The following is a 1,326-nucleotide window of genomic DNA, read 5'->3' as shown; positions in this document are numbered from 1 at the left end:
CCCCCTTCCAAAACACACACACACCTAACCCACCACCACGACCACTTCCACCATCAATAGCAGCATCATCAACAACAACAACTTGATCTACGGTTTGATTTTCTTTCTTTCTTTTTTTTTTTGGCTTCTTTTTTTATCCTGTGGTTTTCAAATTCATTACTTGATTAATTCGTTTTTTTTTCAATCGACTACATGTACTTAATCTTTTATTATTTAATTGAATTCATTCAATCAGTACATTTCTTTCTTTCTTTCCTTTCTTTCTTTCTTTCTTTCCTTTCTTTCTTTCTTTCTTTCCTTTCTTTCTTTCTGTCTTTCTGTCTTTCTGTCTTTCTGTCTTTCTTTTTAAATTTTTCTTTCTTTCTTTAATGTTCTTAACACAGACACACGTAATACATACATATATTTGCTTTCAATTCACCAGGAGATCCATTAATGCGAAATTCAACCTTGACTTCCCCAAGACTCGACTTTCAAGCAAAGGCTCCATGGTCATCTTCGATGAAAGCGGAATCAAAAACATCGAGTTTTGGGTAATCACTAAGTCCGACAAATCCATTGCCATCGACGAGGCCCAGAAGTCGTGCGGTCAAATCCCTCTCGTTTGGTTTCCAAGGTTCTGCGTGCCCTCCACAGCCCAGAAAGTGGGATCCTACTCATACGGACCTGCTGGTCAAACTTTCCAGACGGACGCCTACAAGTAGGGTTTGGATTTTCTTTTTTTTTTTTTTTAAATGTTATTCAGAGTTATTCATGTGTGTCAGCCACAGTCTGTGGTTGATGTTTCTGTTGCTGTTGTATTATCGTTGTTCTTTAAAAAAAATACTATTTATTTTTGTTAGTAGAGTACCACACTGAGCAATACAATACCATAAAAATAAATTGAAATTATATTACGGTAGCGTAGCGTGCATAGCATATCATAACATAACATAGCATGGCATAGCATAGCATAGAATAGCATAGCATAGCATAGCATACAGTACAGCAAAGCACAGCACAGCACAGCACAGCACAGCACAGCACAGCACAGCACAGCACAGCACAGCACAGCATATTTCATAGATGCCATCAAAATGAATGTTGTGAACCTTGCTCAAGATCTGCTCCCATGGATCCAGTACATAACGAACTGTTACTTTTTTAGGTTTCGTCTCGGCGATTCTGATTTCTTCGCCACAATAGCTCCTGACTGCACCATCATCAATCTGGTCCAGGCTGTTACTTCTCCAAATGGGGGTTCCCTTGTTAGCAGGTTAGTATCTACTGCCCCATCCCCTTCTCTCTCTCTCTCCCTCTCTCTCTCTCTCTCTCTCTCTCTCTCTC

At 39.4% G+C, this 1,326-nt stretch overlaps 1 protein-coding gene across 1 annotated transcript in view; it reads left to right on the top strand.

The window, feature by feature from the left end:
* The window catches only part of LOC100533298 (uncharacterized), a 5,897-nt gene that overhangs the window by 3,100 nt on the left and 1,471 nt on the right, over positions 1-1,326 (top strand). Inside the window, 2 exon segments of the mRNA NM_001204597.1 lie at positions 425-700; positions 1,148-1,255. Coding sequence (NP_001191526.1) covers positions 425-700; positions 1,148-1,255 — 384 coding nt within the window.

The sequence above is a fragment of the Aplysia californica genome, unplaced genomic scaffold, assembly GCF_000002075.1.
Source record: "Aplysia californica isolate F4 #8 unplaced genomic scaffold, AplCal3.0 scaffold00170, whole genome shotgun sequence".
Lineage (NCBI taxonomy): Eukaryota > Metazoa > Mollusca > Gastropoda > Aplysiida > Aplysiidae > Aplysia > Aplysia californica.
This window is presented reverse-complemented; position numbering and strand designations above follow the sequence as displayed.